This window comes from Erythrolamprus reginae, chromosome 2, assembly GCF_031021105.1.
Source record: "Erythrolamprus reginae isolate rEryReg1 chromosome 2, rEryReg1.hap1, whole genome shotgun sequence".
NCBI lineage: Eukaryota > Metazoa > Chordata > Lepidosauria > Squamata > Dipsadidae > Erythrolamprus > Erythrolamprus reginae.
In genome coordinates this window covers 15282456-15301418 of record NC_091951.1, presented here as the reverse complement: position 1 = coordinate 15301418, position 18963 = coordinate 15282456, and the positions used below count along the sequence as shown (strand labels likewise).

Below are 18963 nucleotides of genomic sequence, written 5' to 3'. Positions count from 1 at the left end.
TAAGCATAAAACGTATCAGGAAAGACTTAATGAACTCAATCTGTATAGTCTGGAGGACAGAAGGAAAAGGGGGGACATGATCGAAACATTTAAATATGTTAAAGGGTTAAATAAGGTCCAGGAGGGAAGTGTTTTTAATAGGAAAGTGAACACAAGAACAAGGGGACACAATCTGAAGTTAGTTGGGGGAAAGATCAAAAGCAACGTGATAAAATATTATTTCACTGAAAGAGTAGTAGATCCTTGGAACAAACTTCCAGCAGACGTGGTTGGTAAATCCACAGTAACTGAATTTAAACATGCCTGGGATAAACATGTATCCATTGTAAGATAAAATACAGGAAATAGTATAAGGGCAGACTAGATGGACCATGAGGTCTTTTTCTGCCGTCAGTCTTCTATGTTTCTATGTTTCTATGATCCTTGGAATAAATAAAAGGAAACCTGATTCCTCCCCCTCCCAGTCCCTTGATTCAATAGCAGCCTGCCAGATGCTTCCATGGGTGAAGACTAAGAGAGAAAGAAAAAAGACGGCTCTTGTTCCTCTTTGCAAATGTTAATTATTGTGTTGACTGCTGCTAAATGTGTAAGTTCTATTTATCATTTTAGATATTTATTCATTGCATTTGTGTTCTGCCGTAATCTAACTCTTGGTGAGCAATATATGAGACACACATGAAAAGTATTTTCCAGAAAGAAGAGGGAATCAACCTATTCTGGAAAGCAGCTGATGCATCTGAAGGCAGGACAAGAAGCAATTGGTGGAAACTAATCAAGGAGAAAAGCAACCCGAACACGATTTTAAGTGTTGGTTATCATCTATAAAGCCCTACATGGCTTAGGATCTGATTACTTAGGGGGCTGTCTCCTGCCTCATGTATCTCAGTGACAGGTTAGATCCTACAGAGTCAGCCTTCTCCAGGCCTGTCAGCCAAGCAATGTCACCTGGCAGGGCCTGGGGGAAGGGCCTTCTCTGTGGCAGCTCCAGTCATTTGGAATCAACTTTTTCCAGAGATTCGCCCTGCCCCCAATCTTCTGGCCTTTGGAAAGGTTTTAAAAATATACCTTTATCGGGAGGCATAGGGCGTAAAGCGTAAACGTTCTGCTCCAACCGATAGTATGATTGTGACTGGGTGATTTGCAATGAATGTGTTTAATATGAAGTTTTTAGGATTTGGAGTTTTATGATTGTGATTATAATTTTTGTATTGACTTTTATCTTGTAAGCCACCCTGAATCCCCTGGAGAACTAATAGGAAGCCAGTGCAGCTTGCAGAGCAAAGGTGATATATGGGTATACCGAGGTACATCCATAACAGCTCTCGCGGCTGCATTCTGGACAATTTGCAATCTCTGGACACTTTTCAAGGGTAGCCCCCATGTAGAGCGCATTGCAATAATCAAGATGGGAGGTGATAAGGGCCTGAGTGACTGTGCGGAGAGCCTCCTGCTCCAGGTAGGGCCAATCTTTCCCTAAGTTATACTCTTCTTGTGGCAGTGAGTTCCACAGATTATGTGTGGAATTGTGCTTTGCCTTTCCCTTGTCCTCTGGGCTTTCTTTGTGGAAGTGCACAAGAGATGGGAAACTCATATAAGATCAATGAAAGGCCTTAAGACTGACATTTTGCTGTGCAAAGATAAACTGGAACCCTGGTATCTAACTTGTTAGCAGGGATAAAATGTTGGCTAAATGGGCTGACATGTGTGATGCCTAGGAGGCACTGGAAGGTTCGGACCTCTGGCCCTGACTGTAGAAAGACAGTGATGCCCAATGGTTACAATTCCATCCCCCTGCCTGAGTCCAAAAAGACACAAATGAAAAGGAAACCCAAGACCTTTTAGCATTCTTCGGAATAGAGCCTCGTATTGTGATGTTCTTGTTGACTTCCAAACCTCCAGGAATGTCACCTGTGTAAGGCACCAGCTGAAATAGACAAGAATCCAGGTTATAATCAATGCCCCACCCCTCATGAGGCTGCTAGCTGGGGTCAAAGCAGTTGTAGTCTATAGATCTTGAAGTGCCAAACAGAAGAGCCGCTATATGATACAAAACTCAAACTCAACCCAGACAAGACGGAGTGGCTGTGGGTCTTGCCTCCCAAGGACAATTCCATCTGTCCATCCATTACCCTGGGGGGGATTATTGACCCCCTCAGAGAGGGTTTGCAACTTGGGCGTCCTCCTCAATCCACAACTAACATTGGAACACCATCTTTCGGCTGTGGCGAGGGGGGCGTTTGCCCAGGTTCCCCTGGTGCATCAGTTGCGGCCCTATTTGGACAGGAAGTCACTGCTCACAGTCGCTCATGCCCTTATCACCTCGAAGTTCGATTACTGCAGTGCTCTATACATGGGGCTACCTTTGAAAAGTGTTCGGAAACTTCAGATTGTGCAGAATGCGGCCGCAAGAGCTATTGTGGGGCTTCCCAGATTTCCCCACGTTTCTACAACACTCCGTGGCCTGCACTGGCTGCCGATCAGTTTCCAGTCACAATTCAAAGTGTTGGTAATGACCTTTAAAACCCTTCATGGCATTGGACCAGAATACCTCCGGAACTGCCTTCTACCGCATGAATCCCAGCTGCCGATAAGATCCCACAGAGTTGGCCTTCTCCGGGTCCCATTGACCAAGCAATGTGGTTTGGCAGGCCCCAGGGGAAGAGCCTTCTCTGTGGCGGCCCCGGCCCTCTGGAATCAACTCCCCCTGGAGATTAGAACAGCCCCCACCCTCCTTGTCTGTCGCAAGTTACTCAAGACCCACCTATATTGCCAGGCATGGGGGAACTAAGACATCTCCCCCAGGTTTTCTTATATTTTATGTTTGGTACGTATGTGTTGTATGGTTTTTTAACAGTTGGGGTTTTTTATATAATTCTTATTATTAGATTTGTTCCATTGCTTATACTGTTTTTTATTGTTGTTGTGAGCCGCCTCGAGTCTTCGGAGACAAATCTAATAAATAAATAAATAATAAATAAATAAAAGGATCTCTCCCTGATTGACTTTTCCTGCATATCCTCTGTCAACCAGGCAAATAATTCTTAGGTTCAGAAGGTACCAACATGTCGATATTGATAATGGTTACCATGCTCTCCTTCATTGGTCTTTCTGTCACATTCAGAGATTGCAGCGCCACGTCTCCCTTAACGTTAATAACCTTCACATTTTGTGGTGGAATTCTGTGCATATAGATACAGAAGGGCTTCTTGTTTACCAGGATCTGTCAGAGGAAAAAGCCAAAGGGATCAAGTCTCAATTGGGATCATACAATTGCTTTGCAGGAAAAACCTCTTGATTTTTGCCGTGAATACATCCCATACCAAAGCTGAGCAGATGGGCCTATATGGGGGTCAAATAAGTCAAAATGTGTTCATGTAAAAAAGGAAGATACCTTTATTTCAATACTCATTTTTTTTCCACCCTGGACCCTGTCACACTAAATATCGCCAGCCCCAGAGACATTAAGTAATTAAAGAGTTAACTTTGTGTGCCTTACTAAGATCCTACTATTATGATGTAATATCCTGCCAAAACTAACATCACTTCCTCCTTCTTCCTCCTGAAAACTCCATTCCACTTTTACCTCTATCATGTGAAGACATATTTGTTGTGTTGTCCCTCGTGACATGTTTTATTTTTCTACTTTTATAATAAAAGAAATTTTGTTTTGAACAAATGACTCAAGGCTTAATCCATCTCCTCCCTGGGGTTAATGTTCAAACGGACTTTAATCACTTACAAACCGCAACAGACCCAAATGTTTTCCCTTCAGGAGCAAGGAGATGAAAACATCTGATGATTTGCATTTCAATTATGTTAGTTAGTTTGTTAGTTTGCAACCAATCCTGACACTGGGTGTCCTCAGAGGAGGGCGGCATATAAATAAATAAAATTGAAAGCTTTACAGGACTGTAAAGCAAAGAAAAAGTCAAGAGTCCTTTGGGAGTTCGGCGGCATATAAGTCCAAGTCCCAATAAATAAAAGCTGAAGTCCAATCATAAACATAGTCAGGATTTCATTTAGTGAACTCACCACAATGACTGAATTGTTAGTCCCAATTGTTGTTAAATGAGGACAACTTGCACATCACTTAAAATAGTATATGTAAGATATGAAGTTGGGAAAGTCAGTATTAATGGTTCATTCTAAGCAAACACCTGCAGTCCCAAAGGAGCCTCTGTCCAGGGGTGGGCTGCTGGGGGTTTGCAGAGGTAAGGGAGAATTTCTAGCTAAGTTTCTGTGCATTTCGGAGAACATTCAAATTCCACTCCTAGCTGGCCCCACCCCACCAACCCCACCCTGCCCCTCCCAGAAGTCTCCATGTGGCCAGTTTTGGATGCCAGGTAAGTGCAGGATGCACAGGAAGGGGTTAGGGAGGGTGAAAAATGGGCCTACCGGAAATTTGGGAAGACCATAAATGGACCCGTTTCTGGTCTTCAGAGAGCCTGGGGAGGCTGTTTTTGTCCTCCTGGAGGCTCAAGGAAAGCCTCCAGAGCCCAGAGAGGGCAAAAAGTGTCCCCTGCACTGTGGTGCAGGAGGCTGACCAGGCCATCCTCACCATAGCCATGCCTACCCAGAAACCAGGCAGAGAACCCCTTGCTAAAAATGTTAAGCCCATCCCTGCCTCTGTCACATATACCAACCTCGTATTTGGTTTCTTTGACAATAAAGATGACCTCAAACTCATCACCCTTTTGGAAGGGAATCTCATGATGCTCTTCATGTCCCCACTTGCCAGCCTGAAATGTGTTGAGCACCATTTTCTCCCAATTAAAGTAAATCTTGAAATGGAAGGCAATGTTGGCCCCATTATCCTGGCCACAGGCAAAATTCACCTCAAATCTGGAAAAGATAGAGAGAGAAAAAAAGCAACAGAAACTTTAATTGGTTCGCACAGTACTCTCAGAGTTCTGCCTCCTCCTTTTCTTCTGCCCTGAAGCTAGAATACATAGGATGCTCTTTGTTGGTTTAACAGAAGAATCAAGTTCCTAGCCCGCGTGAATTAGTTGGAGTTTCAAGAAGAAGGAAGTAGAACTCTCCAAAGAATTAACAAGGGCTTTAATCTTGACAGACAATTTGAATCAAATAATTTGTTAGTACTCAGTACAAAACAGTTGGTTTGAAATATATAAAAAAGCTAACAATGAAAGTTTGTATGTATTGAAGTACTATAGCTTTAAGAAGTAGTGTTGCAAATTGCCAAAGGAGGGAGCCAGAAAGCATAATTCTCTCTCTCTCTCTGCTCATTTTGCTGATTCACTGTGATTGATGTAGTAAGCTCTGTGTTTGATGTTATGTGTAATCTGTGATGTATGTCTGATATGTAAGACAAAATAAGGCTTGTAATATTATTATTGTATTGAAAGATATTTGTTAGTATCTCACACTGGGCTTATAACCAATGTTACAATACTAAATTGAATCCTAAATTGAAAAACAGAGTATATAAGACTAATAAGTAGGAGAATAATTATTTTAAATATATACAATGGAGTATTCAGTAAATAGTCAAATACGTACATATACAAGTCAAACAATCATATACAAACCAGATATCAGAAATGCACGACTGACGGCTTAAACCGCCGGCCGAAATTGCCTACGGAGCAGTGGGGACGCTGACGCAGCTCTTTTGAGCTCCGAACTTCCGGGTTCCTTTGGAACCCAGAAGTTCGGCTTCTGGTAGCACGCCAGGGAAAGCGCACTGCCTGCTGGTATGAGGGAGGTCCGAGATCGCCCTATTTAAGGGCGATCCGAAGAGGACCTCCCCCTCGTACTCCTTGGCTTGGAAGCGAACAGACTGCTGCTGTTCGCTCCTCGGATCACCACGTGGTGAGGCCTATTGAGACCTCGCTCAGGTCTGGTTTTTGCTGAATCAGAGGCCTGTTGGCCTCTGATTCAATTTTGTTACTATTTTGGGGGGACTTTGGAGAGTAGGCTTGCCTACTCCCCATTGTAAGGGGTGGGAATTTTTTCCCAGCATGTGGCGAGGCCTAATGAGGCCTTGCTCGGTTTTAATACAATTTTTGCTGAATCAGAGGCCTTTGGCCTCTGATTCTTCCATTTTTACAGTTAAGGGTTTTTTGGGAGTAGACCTCTCTCCCCATTGTGAGGGGTGGGAGCTTTGAGGGCCCCCCCGCGACACCCCCCCACATGATGCCCCCCCCATTTTAAGGCCGGGTCTGGGTGGGCGGGTAGGGTCGAACACCGAGGGCGAGGGGCCTTAATACCCCCCCATTTTTATTGTCACCCCCTCCTTTTGGGGAGGGGGTTCTTTAAGAGGGGTAGCAAGGGCGGTTTGCCTCATCAGGCCATCCCCTCAAAGGGATTAAGGCCTTGGCAGTATAGGGACTAGAGAGCAGAGGCCCCTGGGTTATTGGGGTTTTTCTTTATTTGGGTTTTAATCATTTAGATATTTTCACTAGTTTAATCGGTCTTTTTCCCCTGTTTTGGGAACCCAGGACCTCCCATCCGGGTGACTGGGGTGATTTGGGCCTGTGTTTGGGCCTACTAGCATCAATTTTCATACCAATTTTGGGAATTTTTCTGTTTTCGGGACCTGCACAGGCATGACCCCCAAGAGACAAGCCTCGACCCAGGGTCCCCTGGGTTCTCGCCCTCGAAGGGCAAGGGCTCCTTCAATGCAGGCTAGGGAGGCGAGGAAGATAGCTCCTACCCCCCGGGTGCAGCCCTCTCCAGACAACCGGGCCGCTACAAGCCCTGATTCAGGCATATCTGAACATCTGGCCAGTGCGGAGAATGGCGGCAAGACCGGACAGAGGTCGGAGGCTCGCGGCGCCGGCGGAGAGGTGATAAGAGGAATTGTGGAGAGCAAAGGGAGTCGAATCCCCTACTGAGATGGATCCCCAGCTCGACTCCGGAGGTGAGAGGTCCGGTGCCGAGATGGTGATGATTGGGAATGGCAGAAACAACACGAGGGAGAGAGAGAGGCAGCGGAGAAAAAATGGAGTCCAGTGTCGGAAGTCAGCTGTAACACCAACAGACGAACGAGGACGTTCAGGGGAAATTAAGTTAGCCCCCTCCCGTTGGCACCAGTAGGTGAGAGTTACTGGGGGCCAAGGGAAGTCAAAAAACTAAGGACCATTCTATCTACTCCCTTCCCCCCCTCCCCTCCTTCCCCTCTTAACCTTAACCTTAATTTTTGTGATCTATGTATATTATTGCTGAAAGACTATCCCCCCTGTGGACTGTGGATGAATTGAAGAACACTGCCCCCCTGTGGACTGATTTAAAAAGACTCCTAGAAAGAGAGGAAATTAAGATCAAGCCTTTTTAAATTAGACTAAGACCTAAGACCTTCGAAGACCAGAAGAACATCATGCCTGGACTGACTGATTATTGATGATTGAAGAATATAAGATCTGTTTTATACCATCAACGAAATTAATTTTTATATTTATATTGACTTATAATTTTAGTATATATTGTATATAGTTATATTTTTAACGGTTTTAGTGTTTTTAAATTGTTATTAATTGCCATTTTATACTATTATTAATTTAATTGATTTTTTAAAGTAATTGGGGCTCTAAGTAATGGATGACTGGGATAAATTTGCTTGTGGCTATGAATGGAATGACTGGTATGAGTGGATGTGTGGGGGTGGGGTGGGGGTGGTATGGATGAGTTTATTGATAGCAGAGTGAATGATAGGTCTGGCCCACCTGATGCTCGGGAGACAGTGGAGGAGGGGGCGCCAATCTCTGGGGGGGCAGAGAGTCGAAATATCCCTGTGTTGCTGGGGAGAGGCAGATATGGCGGGGGCCACAGAGTTAGCCGTTCCAGGGGAACGAGGGACCATTGCTTAATAACGGTCCCTTGTTCTGGCTCTGTGAGCCCAATCTTGGGTACTGGTGGTGAGTGTAACTCTGGCCCTGGGCTCAGGTTGCTGCTGCTGAATGCCAGGTCGGTAGTAAATAAAGCTCTCCTCATCTGGAATTTGATCCTGGATGAGGAGGCCGACCTGGCATGTATTACTGAAACCTGGCTGGGCCCGGAGGAGGTGTTCCTCTCTCTGAAATTTGCCCAGCCGGGTTTCAGATATGGCATCAACCTCGACCCCAGGGAAGGGGGGGAGGAGTGGCTATTGTAGCCAGGGAGAGCCTTTGCCTGCGTAGACTCATTGCACCGGAAATTGCGGGTTGCGAGTCTCTCTTGATGAAGTTGGACTTAGGGGTTCAGGTGGGCTTATTTCTCACGTACCTGCCTCCCAGCTGCGTGTCAAAAGCCCTGCCTGTGCTACTCGAGGAGGTAGCCGGGTTGGCGGTGGAGTTCCCCGGACTCATCGTCCTGGGGGACTTCAACCTGCCGTCACTCGGCGAAACCTCTGGGTTGGCACAGGAGTTCATGGCCACCATGACAGCCATGGACCTGACTCAAGTAGTACAGGGTCCAACTCACGAGGGAGGGCACGCACCTGACATGGTATTCCTTTCCGAGCAATTGAGTAATGGTCTGAGACTAAGGGGCTTAGAAGTATTGCCTTTGTCATGGTCAGACCATTTTATACTACGGCTTGACTTCCTGGCTCCAATCCTCCCCTGCAGGGAGGCGGAACCAATGAAGATGTTCCGCCCCAGACGCCTGATGGACCCAGAGGGCTTTCAAACGGCGCTTGGGGTTATTCCAGAGGCACTTATCCACAGTTCGGCGGAGTCTCTCGCGGAGGCCTGGAACAGGGCTGCGACAGGGGCTCTTGACCGGATTGCGCCTTTGCGACCTCTCCGTGGCATTAGACCCCATAGAGCTCCATGGTTCAACGAGGAGCTCCGGGAGTTGAAACGCCAAAAGAGACGTCTAGAGAAGCGATGGAGGAAGAGTAGGTCTGAATCCGACCGAACACTTGTAAGAGCTTTTATTAAGACTTACAAAGTGGCGCTCAAGGCGGCAAGATGCGCGTATCATGCCGCCTTGATTGCATCAGCGGAATCCCGCCCGGCCGCTCTGTTTAGGGTGACCCGCTCCCTTCTTAACCAGGGGGGAGTTGGGGAGCCCTTACAGAGTAGTGCCGAGGATTTTAACACGTTTTTAGCTGATAAAGTCGCTCGGATCCGGGCCGACCTCGACTCCAATTGTAAAACAGAGTCGACTGACAACGAGTCAGTCGAGGTGACTGGGGCACGTACTTGTCCACCTGTCTGGGAAGAGTTTGATCTGGTGACACCTGATGAAGTGGACAAGGCCATTGGAGCTGTGAGTTCCGCCACCTGTTTACTGGATCCGTGTCCCTCCTGGCTGGTTTCGGCCAGTCGGGAGGTGACGCGGAGCTGGGCCCAGGAGATTACCAACGCTTCCTTGGGGAGGGGAGTTTTTCCATCACTCTATAAAGAAGCGCTCGTGCGCCCCCTCCTCAAGAAGCCCTCCCTGGACCCAGCTGTGCTTAACAACTATCGTCCAGTCTCCAACCTTCCCTTTATGGGGAAGGTTGTCGAGAAGGTGGTGGCGCTCCAGCTCTAGCGGTCCTTGGAAGAAGCCGATTATCTAGGTCCCCAACAGTCGGGTTTCAGGCCCGGTTACAGCACAGAAACCGCTTTGGTCGCGTTGATGGATGATCTCTGGCGGGCCCGGGACAGGGGTTTATCCTCTGTCCTGGTGCTCCTTGACCTCTCAGCGGCTTTCGATACCATGGACCATGGTATCCTTCTGCGCCGGCTGGAGGGGTTGGGGGTGGGAGGCACTGTTCTTCAGTGGTTCTCCTCCTTCCTCTCTGGCCGGTCGCAGTCGGTTTTAGTGGGGGGTCAGAGGTCGACTCCTAGGTTTCTCCCTTGTGGGGTGCCTCAGGGGTCGGTCCTCTCCCCCCTGCTATTCAACATCTACATGAAACCGCTGGGCGAGATCATCCAAGGACATGGGGTGAGGTATCATCAATATGCGGATGATACCCAGCTTTACATCTCCACCCCATGCCCAGTCAACTAAGTGGTGGAAGTGATGTGCCGGTGCCTGGAGGCTGTTGGGGCCTGGATGGGTGTCAACAGACTCAAGCTCAACCCGGATAATACGGAGTGGCTGTGGGTTTTGCCTCCCAAGGACAATCCCATCTGTCCGTCCATTACTCTGGGGGGGAATTATTGACCCCCTCAGAGAGGGTCCGCAACTTGGGCGTCCTCCTCGATCCACAGCTCACATTAGAAAAACATCTCTCAGCTGTGGCGAGGGGGGCGTTTGCCCACGTTCGCCTGGTGCACCAGTTGCAGCCCTATCTGGACCGGGACTCATTGCTCACAGTCACTCATGCCCTCATCACCTCGAGGTTCGACTACTGTAATGCTCTCTACATGGGGCTACCTTTGAAAAGTGTTCGGAAACTTCAGATCGTGCAGAATGCAGCTGCGAGAGCAGTCATGGGCCTACCTAGGTATGCCCATGTTTCACCATCACTCCGCAGTCTGCATTGGCTGCCGATCAGTTTCCGGTCACAATTCAAAGTGTTGGTTATGACCTTTAAAGCCCTTCATGGCATTGGACCAGAATATCTCCGAGACCGCCTTCTGCCGCACGAATCCCAACGACCGATTAGGTCCCACAGAGTGGGCCTTCTCCGGGTCCCGTCAACTAAACAATGTCGGTTGGTGGGCCCCAGGGGAAGAGCTTTCTCTGTGGTGGCACCGGCCCTCTGGAACCAACTCCCCCCGGAGATTAGAACTGCCCCTGCTCTCCCTGCCTTCCGTAAACTCCTTAAAACCCACCTTTGCCGTCAGGCATGGGGGAACTGAAACATCTTCCCCTGGGCATGTTTAATTTATATATGGGATGCTTGTGTGTATGTCTGTTAGTATATGGGGTCTTTTAAATCTGTTTGTTTTGTTTCCACGTGTTGTGAGCCGCCCCGAGACTTTGGAGAGGGGCGGCATACAAATCTAAGTAATAAATAAATAAAAATAAATATCTGCCCAGTCTTTTTCCGCTTTGTTGGATCATTTAGATCACATGGATGCGCGCTGGGAAGCCGCCTTCAGGGCACACAGTGGATCAAGACCTTCGGCTGCATTGGGAGCTCCTCCGGGCCCCAAAGAAACGCAAGACACGGCTCTGGGCCAGAGTGGCCCAGCAACGCAGGATTCCAGTTCGGCTGCCGTGGCCTTTGGGGCCTCATTGGATGGCAGGGGTGAGTCCGTTACCAATGCACCCACACCAGGTTTACAGGGGTTAGCCACCCTAACACCCCCGGTGGGGCCAACCGGTCTGGGCCCCTCTTTGGGGTCCAGCACTCCAGCGGTGTGCTCCCAAGTTTGGGGTGCTACCGTCCAACCGGCTTTGGTCCCAGCCGGGGCATCACAGGTGATCACAGTGACCACAGCAGGGGGGAGCCGGGGTATTGGTCCCCCTATACAGTGGCTTCAACCGCTACCCGGATCTTTGGGGCCAGCTGTACCATCGCATAGCACAACAGGCAGTGTGGGGACCCAGGCAGCTCCCGCAGTGGCGGGTGGGTCAGTAGCTGTACAGGGAATGGCCCCTCTTGCGGCTGCTTTCACTGCGGTGGGGACGGCTCATACCAGCGTGGCCACCTCGACTGATCCAATGGCGGCTGCCATGGGGGCAGTCCCTGTTGGCCTCCCATCCACTCCCTTGGGATACCATTAGCACCCCTCCATTAGGGAGAAGATATGGTGAGGGGAATATATCGACCTGTATACTCTATTGAATAGAGAGGTCCCTAAGAAGGAGAGGGACGAGGAGGCCCAAACTGACCGGGCCAAAAAGGTCAAGGTGCCAAAGTGTTTTAGGTCCTGGCTTTATGCCTTCTTGACCTATGCCACCATAATCATTCAAAAAGAACCAGGCATGGCCACGGCATTGCTCAAATACATCGACCTCATCTCTATGGTGTATTTTGAGGTTAAGAGGGATGCCTGGCAGAAATATGACGAAGCATTCAGGATGAGGGTGGCTTATGATAATACCCTGCCTTGGGACCGGGAGGTGCCCAACCTCTGGTTTCAGGCAACTCGAAAGAGTGGGACTGGACAAAGGATCGATAGCGGTCATTTGATGGAGGAGGAGGAGCCGGCTGCCCCCCGCACTGTTGCGGGGCAGGGTGTTCGACCCACCCAAATTTGTTTTGAGTTTAGCGCCAACAACAGGGACAGGAACAAACAGGCCGTTCCTGCGACTAAAGGGCCCCAGTCTGGTCAAGCTTGATCGCTTGGCCGGACTCCTGCAAGGATATCGCCCACCCAAGCATGCAGCCACTATCCTTCAGGGTTTTTGCGAAGGTTTTAGGATTCCTTACCAGGGTCCATGTAGGGCTTTTCTTTCACAAAACCTTAGGTCAGTAAGGGGGAATGAGGACCTAGTTAGGGCTAAGATTAAGAAGGAGGTTGACGAAGGAAGGGTCCTAGGCCCCTTTCCTTCCCCCCTAGTACCTAACTTGAGGGTATCCCCCCTGGGAGTAGTGCCCAAGAAAGCACAAGGTGAATATCGCCTTATTCACCACCTTTCTTTCCCCCGAGGGGAGTCAGTGAATAACTTTATCCTGGAAGACCTTTGTTCAGTGCAATACGCGTCATTTGACGCGGAGGTAGCTATGGTTCGGGCTTGCGGGGTTGGGGCGCTAATGGGCAAGAGTGACATTAAGTCAGCATTTTGGCTCTTGCCCATTCATCCCAATGATTTTGACCTCCTGGGTTTCTGCTTTGAAGGAAGTTTCTACCTGGACCGGACTCTCCCTATGGGATGTTTGATTTCATGCACTCTCTTCGAGAGTTTCAGCACATTCCTCGAGTGGGCGCTCAGGAGGCGAATGGGATCCAGGTCAGTCATCCACTATTTGGATGACTTCCTGGTGGCAGGCCCGGCAGGCACGCCCTAATGCCAAGCCTTAATGACATCATTTGAAGGGCTGTGTTCTTACCTGGGGGTGCCCCTAGCGCCAGAGAAAATGGAAGGGCCATCCTCCAGGATTTCCTTCTTAGGCATAGAGTTAGACTCTTTCACCCAGTCTTGCAGACTGCCAGAAGAGAAACTGGTGAAGATACGGCTCAAGCTGGAGGAGGTGTCTGGCCTTAAGAAAGTAACCCTCAAACAACTCCAGCAGCTCACAGGGCTGCTTAATTTCGCGTGCCGGGTAATTGCTCCCGGTACGGCATTTTTACACAGACTGTATTCTTCCATGCAGGGATTGAGCTCACCCCTTCATCGTGTGTGGCTCAACGCAAGGGCCAGGGAAGACTTGCAAGTTTGGCAGACATTCCTGGCCCACTTTAACGGGGTTTCCTTCTGGCGGCAAGAGTTGCTTCTCCAAGCAGACTTGCAATTGCACTCCAACGCCTCGGGTGCCCTTGGCTTCGGGGTGATACTAGATCTCACCTTTTTGGAATTCTTTCCCCTAGTGATAGCAATGGAATTTTGGGGAGAACAGCTCGCCAACCGGACGGTCCATTTCTGGTGTGACAACTTGGCGGTTGTCCACGTGGTAAATTCTTTGTCATCCAAAAACGAAAGGGTAATGCGCCTGGTTCAGTAGAGCTCTGGCTCTAAACGCATTATTCACAGGGCGCCATGTTCCTGGATTAGAGAATGGTGCAGCTGATGCTTTATCCCATGGACACCTGGCCAGGTTCCGGGCGTTGGCGTCCATGGTACAGAGCACACCAGACAAGATGCTACGGCATTTGTGGAGCCTAGCAGGGCTGCAAAACCATGGAGACAGGAGGCAGATCGGGCCATTGAGCTGTCAGTAGCTCCGAGCACCCGGGCTACTTATCACAGGGCAGGTAAGGAGTTTTGGGACTTTAGGGCTAGCAAGGGCTACAGGCAGGTTTGGCCCATACCAATTGATCAGTTGTTGGAGCACTGTGTGCTGTTACACCAACGTGGTTTAAATGTTAAAACCATCAAGGGTAAGCTAGCGGGCCTGGCGTTCATCGCCAAGGCTCAAGGGTTTCTTGACACTTGTAGAGATTTCCACGTTAGAAGGATGTTAGAGGGATGGTCCTGGGAATGCTCACGGCCAGCGGCTGACGCCCAGCAACCATTGTCCATATCGCAGCTGTCGGCCTTAAGCCAAACGTGGGTTAGGCTGTGTACTTGGCAATACGAAGCCAGCCTTTTCCATGCGACAGCTACAACACTTTTCTTTGGGGCATTCAGGGTAAGCGAGGTTTTGGCCACCTCTATTAGGGATGCTAGCTTGCACGCGCTCCAATGGAGCGATGTGCATCTTCAGGGAACAGGGGTTTCCATCCGCCTGCGCCAGTCCAAAACGGACCAGCATGGTCGCGGCACGAAGATCGCATTAGCGCCAATGACAAACAAGGCAGTGTGCCCGGTGGTAGCACTGGCCGCCTTCCACGCATCTCGCAGTGAAGGCCCGGGATATTTCTTTTGCCACAGTAATGGGGTCTCTTTGACCAAGTATCAATTCTGGGCAGTCACATCATGGGCCCTAGAGCAAGTAGGTGCAGACCCTTCCAGGTTTGGCACACATTTCTTTCGTATAGGCTCCACCACTGCGGCTGCAACTGCTGGTTTTGCGGACTGCCACATCATGGCTATCGGCCGCTGGAGGTCCACAGCCTTCCATTCTTACGTAAGGCCCCCTCAATAGGGTCCCCATTATCAGCTGGTTTTATTGTGTGTTTGTTTTTCAGCCGTTTCTGGTTCCTGGCCCGTTGTTTGGCTCTGTGGCCACAGTTTCATTTTTGGGGCCAGATGTTTCGCTGCGAAGTCTCCCATCAGATCGCAGCTGTCCCTGGGCTTGAAGACGGATGTTGTTTGGATGGGCTGCAGGGGTCTGCGTTGGGAGGGGCTCCTCCCCTTTGTTTTTAGCCAGTGCCGGTCCGAGAGAGCCCCTGAGTTGCTGGTGATCCACCTCAGGGGCAATGACCTCGGTGTTTTGAGTGGCTTGGCGGTGAGCATCCAAGCCCGCAATGACCTTCGGGCCATCGCTGCTGCGTTTCCAGACACACGTATCGTGTGGTCTGAGATTCTCCCCAGACTGGTCTGGCGGAATGCTGTATCCCCCAAAGCTGTTAATAAGGCCAGGTTAAGGGTCAACCAGGCCATTGGGAAGGTTGCTAGGGAGTTGAGGGGGTGCGTAGTGAAACATCACCTGATTAAATTTGGAAAGCCCTGGCTCTACTGGGCCGAAGGTGTTCACCTCTCAGATGAGGGGAACGACATTTTCCTGTCGGACCTGCAGAGGTGCCTCCAGGAATTGGTTTATGAGGCTGGGTTGGGGTCGAGGGGGCCAAGATTGAGATCTGACCCCCCCTCCATGGCAGGTTAGGGGCTGAAATGGGCAATTAGAAGCGACTGCGCATGCTCCTTTGGGCATCCTTTAAAGGGTGATGGACCGCCTCTCTCCAGGAACTAGAGATTGGAACAACATCGGGGATTAGAGAGAGGATGGGAATCACCGGATCCAATTTCCCACAGGGATTGGAGGGTGAACTCCTCCCACACGATGAAGGGGCATGGTTTGGATCCAAGTGAAGGTGGCTACCTTCACCTGGTTCAGCAAGGAGTTTTTGCCCAATGTTGCCAAGGAATTTTCTGGTAGGAATTTCCACCCCATTAGTTTTGGCCTCTGCAGGTCCTTAGTTCATGTTTGAATTTAAATATTTAAATTTACGTATTCAAATTTATTTAAATTTATGTTAATTTAATAAAATGACCCTTATTTAATCCACAATACGTCTCAGCATCTTTACTCCGCTTCCAGGGGGCAATATATAGTTCTATACATACAGCAGCTAACCAATAATATTCTTCTTCATAACACACAGTTCTATATACATAATATATTGCTATAAAATTTCTCCTCTGCAGAACACACAGTTCTATATCATACCATAAGTAATACCTATATACATAATACATAGACCAACCCTTAGCACACAGCAAGTATATAGTATAGTCGCATAGACAAAACTAGCAGAGAGTGAGATCAGGGAGTTAGTATATTAGCAAGAGCAAATAGCAAGCATTAGCAAGAATAACAGAGAGAAACATATCTGACTCCCTTTTATAGCTAATTGCAGCACTACCAGCAACATTATGCTAATTCCTCCAAACATATATTGATGGTTAGTTGATTTTGCTGTGAGCCGCTCCGAATCTTCGGAGAGGGGCGGCATACAAATCTAATTAATAATAATAATAATAATAATAATAATAATAATAATAATAATAATAATAATAGCAGCAACAACAACAACAACAACAACAACTTATTGACAAACCCAACCGGTCAGGTACGTAGTACTGACATTATTGATGGATTTGAATGTGTATGACTGGACAGTTTAACTTGACTACGTTATTTCTAAAGTAAATACTATTTTATACACTTTAATGTATCTGGTTTATATGACTGAATCATTACACATATCTCCTGGATATCTGCTGCAATTCCACGTTTCCATTGTGCATGTGCATCCTTGATAACTCATGGGTCACTCTGCACCCCTTAACATAATCTAGGATAGAATTCTTTATAGGATAGGATAGAATAGAATTTACACTTAGAACATAATAATCTCTATTATTTTGAGACAGATAGATTTAGCCTTTCCATGTGAGCCTCCAAAAGAATGTTACCTTTTGGAATGTTTGGGTACTGTGCCTTGCATATAGACAGACATCCCAAGTTGGAGTCCACCAGAGACAGATTGAAGATAAGGGATTGCCTGGAAGACAGGAAATGAGGAAACAAACCAATGACCTTATAGCAAAACACAACTGAGCCTTTTCATCTAGCCAATCAAAACCTGTGCCATGTATCAACTTTGTCATGTGGCTTCCAAGTCAAACAAAGACCTCCTGAAGGGGCCTCGGATAACAATTAATCCGCATGGAGGAAGCACCAGAAGCACAGCCTTGGAGTGGTTCTGCTTTAGCTCTATCAGTTGATCAGTGGATTGAGCACACTGGCTGGATGCCCCATCTCTCACTGCACTGGAGGAACTTTTTTCTGAAGAAAGAAGAAACATTCAATTGCCAACTTGGTCAGGCTGGTGGGACCAAGTGAATGTTTGCCTTTTCCTCTGAAATTCTGGAGCTTTTATAAAATAACTGTGTTTCATCTGTGGGTGGGATGGCCCCAGTAGATGCAAACATTTTGCAACCTTCTAATTTCTAACACATACCTACAGGATAGGACAGGACAGAACAGAATAGAATAGAATTCCTTATTGGCCAAGTGTGATTGGACACACAAGGAATTTGTCTTTGGTGCATGAGGTATAACAATAATGATTGTTATAGGGTACAAATAAGCAATCAGGAAACAATCAATATTAATATAAATCATAAGGATACATGCAACAATTTACAGTCATGCAGTAATAAGTGAGAGAAAATGGGTGATAGGAACATTGAGAAGACTAAGAGTAACAGTAATGCAGCCTTAGTAAATAGTTTGATATGGGGAGGGAATTATTTGTTTAGCAGAGTGATGGCGTTCATGGGAAAAAACTGTTCTTGTATTTAGTCATCTTGGTGTACAGTGCAGTATAGTGTCATTTTTAGGGTAAGAGTTGAAACAATTTACATCCAGAATGTGAGCAATCAAAAAATACTTTCAGGGTCCTCAATTTGACTCGTGCAGTATACAAGTCTTCAAAGGAAGGCAGATAGGCAGTAATTGTTTTTTTCTTGCAGTTCTTAAGCGACCACTAGGATGTAGAGGGTAAAAGGATCACACCAAGATTTAATCAGCATGACCTGAATATGCTTAGCAGAATGTCAGGTATATCCATGCCCCTGAATTTCATTGCCAGATACACAAATATTTCCTTGAAAAAAATGCAAGCAATCAAACTCATGACCCCATTCTTTGCTCTGCCTGATGAATCTATACCTGAAGGGTTTCATCAGACTCTGTGGACCCATAATCAACATAATCAAAGACATATATATATTTACACATTTACAAAATACAAAAAAGAAAGAAAAAGAAATAGATTTCTTATATATAATTGAATCCTGTTGAATTTCATTTACTTGCATGCTTGTCAGATGTGCTGCAGACTCTAACTATCTATGACCCAAGTTTGAACCCTTGGACTCTAATAACGATTAATCCCCCAATATAGCAGGGGAAGGAAGGTGTGGAGGAAGCAACAGAAGTGCAGCCATGGAGACATTCTAATTTAGTTCTATCAATTGATCAATTGATTAAACAAAACTGGCTAAATGCCAGCATCTTATCAGGTATTCATAAATGATCTGGATGAGCCAATAGATGGGGAACTTATGAAATTTGCAGATGACACCAAGCTGGGGGGAATAGCAAGGACATTCAAAGATAGACAGAATCGAATCCCAAAGACAGACAAGGATCAGGATGTGCTGACTTGTTGCTACTGATCACTTACCATGTTCTGTGTTGTTGTTTCTGTCACATTCAGAAACTTCAGCTCCAGGTCTCCCTTCACATGGATGACCTTCACATTTTCTGGTGGAATTATATGGTTGTAGGTGCAGAAGGGCTTCTTGTTCACCAGGATCTGCCAGAGGGAAAACCCAAAGAGACCAAGTCTCAGTTGAGATCATACATTTTGTTTGCAGGGAAAAAAGAGTTTATTTCTGCCAGGAAAATACTTAGTGGGCTCATCACTTAGTGATCAAATTGCTGGTCCCAGTGGTCGCTAAAGAAGAATTACATGAATGTCATTTAAATATTATCTTGAAGAGAAGAAGTCAGGAAAGCTGGCATTAAATACATTCATGCTTCATTCCAGGTTGGAAGAAGATGCTCCTGCAAACCCAAAGGACCCTCTATCATGTATGCCAACCTTGTCACAATGAAAAGCCTCAGTGACCTCAACACTTAATAACTGAATTGTTACTCCCAATTGTTGCTAAATGAGAACAACTTGCACATCACTTAAATAGTATATGTAAGATAGGAGGTTGGGAAAGTCAGTATTAATGGTTCATTCTTAGCAAACACCTGCAGTCCCAAAGCAGCCTGTGTCCAGGGATGGGATTCTG

At 47.4% G+C, this 18963-nt stretch overlaps 1 protein-coding gene across 1 annotated transcript in view; it reads right to left on the bottom strand.

Moving 5' to 3' along the window:
- LOC139159167 (galectin-6-like) overlaps window positions 1-18963 on the bottom strand; it is a 28383-nt gene that overhangs the window by 2972 nt on the left and 6448 nt on the right. The window contains exons 4-8 of the mRNA XM_070736519.1: window positions 18345-18476; window positions 16567-16655; window positions 4644-4842; window positions 3059-3220; window positions 1836-1924 (exon numbers count right to left, since the gene is read on the bottom strand). Of these exons, the coding sequence (XP_070592620.1) occupies window positions 1836-1924; window positions 3059-3220; window positions 4644-4842; window positions 16567-16655; window positions 18345-18476 (671 nt within the window). The remainder of the gene's footprint in view (window positions 1-1835; window positions 1925-3058; window positions 3221-4643; window positions 4843-16566; window positions 16656-18344; window positions 18477-18963) is intronic.